Genomic DNA, 4,302 nt, shown 5'->3' with positions numbered 1-4,302 from the left:
AGGGTTCGGATTTGAAGGCAATATAATCAATAAAAAAAAGCATTTAAAATTTAAAAAAAAGCATTTAGTTTATATAAAAAGGCAATTCATAAATATACTACAAAATAAAATAGTGAACATTTTTTAAACACTTTCAAATGCACACATTTGCAATGCAAAATAAACTAGTTGGTATTAAAAAAAAATTGACTACCATGTACTTTGATAAGCTGTCTTCAGAAAAACGGCTACGGTTAGGGCTCAAAATATTTTTGTACATAAAAAGGATCTTTCTATGTCCACAGAAGTTATCGGGATGTATTTCATACTTAAATAATTATCTAAATTAAGATTGCTACTTGATAGATTGTCATCGCTTGTGGTTTCTCCAATCAATACTTGGCTAATACGCAAGCTGTGTATAAAATTATAAAATCAACTGAAAAATTAAACACAAAATAGGCATTTATAAGTAAAAAGGCAAAAAAAAAAAAAGATCCATCGTCTAAGAAATTAAACACATTTTTGTATAAAAATTATTTTTCTATTATGATTAATAAAAGAAAGGCATTTGCCTTCAAATCCAAACCCTAGTAATAACAAATCATATTTCTCTCTAAAAGTCTTACCCTAATATTTATGTTTATTAGTATCAATAATATACTCTTGTAATATTCTTTTGCTCTTTACTGGTGTCAATGTGTCATTATCAACTCCTAAAAGCTCTCTCTGGCTTAAGAATATAAAGCACTATCTTTAGTATAATGCTTGATTTGGAAAACTAAAAATAACTAGATTCTTAAACTTTAAAAAATATTTAAATGTATATTAGGTGATATACTTTAGCTGTTTTATAGAATATTAATATCATAAATTTAGATATAACTCAGTAAATTAAACTTCAATGTTGTAAAATAAAAATTGTAAATATAAAGAATATTGAAAATAATATTTTGTTTAAACATTAATGAATGAATGTCATAAACTTGTACTATCCCATTATTCTAATAAAAATTATTAGAAAATTTGTGCTCTTCATAGTTACTAATGCAAATTAGAAGTAATGAAAAAACATATTTTATTTATTTATTTTTAATTGATTTTTATAAAAAAATTGATTTAAGCTTTAAACAATTTACAATTATTGTAATATATGTTCTAATTACTAATATTAAATAATTAAAATATTAACATAAGTAGGTAAATAATTATAAGATTGGTACTGTAAATCTTAAATTAATGGTTTTAAGTAAGTACTAAGTAATGTTAGAGATGGATTAAAAATTAATTTAAATAATGAGTAAATAATTGTAAATAAGCCATAATAGTCAACACACAAAACGTACGGACGTAGACAATTAAAAAAATTACCTACCTTGAATTTTGATTTAAATGTATTAATATTTCGCTTAAAAAAATTTTTAGTTATTAATGCATAGTGACTAATGATTAATGCGTAATAAACGAATTTTAATTTTATTATCATGAGTACTGCGGTAAACTAAAAGTTTGAATTCCAAAAAATATTTGTATCACTCTTCAAAAGAAATCTATTTGCTAATACAAATTTTTTATTTTAAAATATAACTTATACTTATATAATAACCATTGAATAGATAGTAAATATTAGTTATACCTATAAAGGAATTGCTATAAAATGTGTAATTATTTGAAAATTCTCGGTACTTTCTGAACATTTAATACTTACTCATCTATCTACTTATTCTACCTATATTAAGATTCTTACGACTTGTTATTATAACAATAACATTAAATATTTATACACGCATATGTAAATCAATGGAATTTTAGTTATATATATTTTAATCGCCAAAAACAGTACTTAATATGATGGTTAGACAGAATATTTTGTATACATGAGTATTTCGTGTGCACGTACCTACACTGTGATTACTCACACCAAACACACATCGTATTATAAATGCATCACTTTCAGTTGATATAATTTACGTTTATAATGTAAGTAGCAATTGAAATAGTGGGTAACAAAAGCTGTAGGTGACTGCTTCGGGCTTACGCCTCTGCGTCCTCGTCGTCGTCATCTCCCTCGCCTTCCTCGTCGATAGTCGCGTCCTGATACTGTTGATATTCGGACACCAGGTCGTTCATGTTGGATTCCGCCTCAGTGAACTCCATCTCGTCCATGCCCTCGCCAGTGTACCAGTGCAAGAACGCCTTACGTCGGAACATGGATGTAAACTGCTCGGACACACGTTTGAACATTTCTTGTATGGCTGTCGTGTTGCCGATGAACGTGGCTGACATTTTTAGGCCCCTGGGTGGTATGTCGCACACTGCGGTCTTCGTGTTATTGGGTATCCATTCGACGAAATAACTGGAGTTCTTTGTTTGCACGTTAAGCATCTGCTCGTCCACCTCTTTCATGGACATGCGGCCACGAAATATGCTGGCGGCTGTCAAATACCGGCCGTGGCGCGGGTCGCACGCGGCCATCATGTTTTTAGCGTCGAACATCTGCTGCACCAGTTCCGGGACTGTCAAAGCACGGTACTGCTGGCTGCCGCGAGATGTGAGCGGCGCGAACCCGGTGATAAAGAAGTGCAGACGTGGGAACGGCACCATGTTGACAGCCAGTTTTCGGAGGTCGGAATTAAGCTGCCCAGGGAACCGGAAGCACGTAGTCACGCCGCATATGGCCGCCGACACCAAATGGTTCAGGTCACCGTAAGTTGGAGTGGTGAGCTTTAGAGTCCGGAAACATATGTCGTACAGCGCTTCGTTGTCGATGCAAAACGTTTTGTCGGTGTTCTCGACCAGCTGATGCACGGATAACGTAGAATTGTACGGTTCCACTACGGTGTCTGATACCTGCGCACGAAAATCGTAGTCGAATGCACAATAAAATAATAATTATAAATTATTATGATTAGATAGATAGATTTGCCAGCGCGAGTTAATACGCTCAATTACATACAACGACAGTTGCGTAATTAGGACTACTGTAAAAGAAAAGTCAACGTGGCAGGGCCGATGTACCAGCTTAACTATAGAATCTATTTCCAGTTAAATAATTGAAATATACATACATAAACACCTATCATACGTCTCTAATTATTAAATCTAGTAACTTTTATACGTATATAATTGTCAATGCATTATTATACTCGTCAATAAATTGTTATTTAACAGAAAAACCAATTAATGTCTTATTATATTTATTTTATGTTAATATTTTTAACAGTGGATTAGTTTCAAATAATATATATGCTTTACATACGTAAAAGTAAACACTAGGTAATAATTAATTTTAATTTAATATGCTTACATTTCAAATGATAATTTAAATAAATGTAATATACTTTAAATATTTTTCTAAAAAAAAATATAAAATATAAATATAAATATTTCAAGAATTTAGTTTTAATTATAATACATTGTTTTATACCTTGGGTGACGGAACAATACTGTATGTTGTCATGATACGGTCCGGATACTCTTCTCGAATCTTAGATATCAAAAGTGTACCCATTCCGGAACCAGTTCCACCGCCCAATGAATGAGTCAGCTGAAATCCTTGTAGGCAATCGCAACTTTCTGCTTCTTTCCTGAAACACATTTTTTAATGATTTCACATAAAACCCGGTTAAATAAAATTCTTCATATATTTAAGTACCTAACGACGTCTAAGACCGAATCCACTAACTCGGCACCTTCCGTATAATGTCCTTTGGCCCAATTATTGCCTGCCCCAGATTGTCCAAAAACAAAGTTATCCGGTCGAAATATTTGACCAAAAGGACCCGATCTCACCGAATCCATAGTACCCGGTTCCAAATCCACAAGAATTGCTCGAGGTACATATTTACCACCTAATATTTCGTAAGCAAAATAAAATATATATATATTTTTTTTAATTATTACTTAGTACGCACTATAGGTACATATAATAACTATTATTTATTATTTATAATAGATAATTAAATCATAAAATAATACAGTATTACAGTGTAACTAATAACTAGAGATCCTATGATTAATTAATTTACCAAGCGCTTCAGTATAATAAACGTTGATTCGTTCTAGTTGTAGATCAGAATCCCCATGATATGATCCGGTCGGATCAATGCCGTGTTCATCGGATATAACTTCCCAAAACTAAACAATTTATAATAAATATATAATATTTAATTGTAGGTATACATTTATAAATAGTGGGGACCTATATTTAAAAGTATCAAAAATTTTAGAAATTCCGTCTAGAATGTAGATATTCATTTATATTACCTTGGCGCCTATTTGATTTCCACATTGACCTGCTTGCAAATGGCAAATTTCACGCAT

The 4,302-nt window shown here is 31.4% G+C and overlaps 1 protein-coding gene across 1 annotated transcript; it reads right to left on the bottom strand.

The window, feature by feature from the left end:
* Nucleotides 1-2,013: 2,013 nt before the first annotated feature.
* Nucleotides 2,014-4,302, bottom strand: LOC112591560 (tubulin beta chain-like). The gene is made up of 5 exons (XM_025335403.1): nt 4,246-4,302; nt 4,008-4,116; nt 3,635-3,830; nt 3,407-3,566; nt 2,014-2,829 (listed from the first exon to the last, which is right to left on the bottom strand). Exons 1-5 carry the CDS (start codon nt 4,300-4,302, stop codon nt 2,014-2,016), a joined length of 1,338 nt encoding a protein of 445 aa, XP_025191188.1.

The sequence above is a fragment of the Melanaphis sacchari genome, unplaced genomic scaffold, assembly GCF_002803265.2.
Source record: "Melanaphis sacchari strain LSU unplaced genomic scaffold, SCAv2.0 Contig13_pilon_pilon, whole genome shotgun sequence".
NCBI classification, from domain to species: Eukaryota; Metazoa; Arthropoda; class Insecta; order Hemiptera; family Aphididae; genus Melanaphis; species Melanaphis sacchari.
Note: the sequence above shows the minus strand (reverse complement) of the source record. Positions and strands in the feature narration are given on the sequence as shown.

What these genes read in the sequence shown, in the direction of transcription:
- LOC112591560 (XM_025335403.1), bottom strand. Translation starts at nt 4,302, where the DNA reads ATGCGTGAAATTTGCCATTTGCAAGCAGGTCAATGTGGAAATCAAATA. An exon ending in GAAATCAAATAGGCGCCAAG is followed by an intron (nt 4,117 to 4,245) that starts GTAATATAAATG and finishes TAAATTGTTTAG; the next exon opens with TTTTGGGAAGTTATATCCGA. An exon ending in TCGGTCTTAGACGTCGTTAG is followed by an intron (nt 3,567 to 3,634) that starts GTACTTAAATAT and finishes AATGTGTTTCAG; the next exon opens with GAAAGAAGCAGAAAGTTGCG.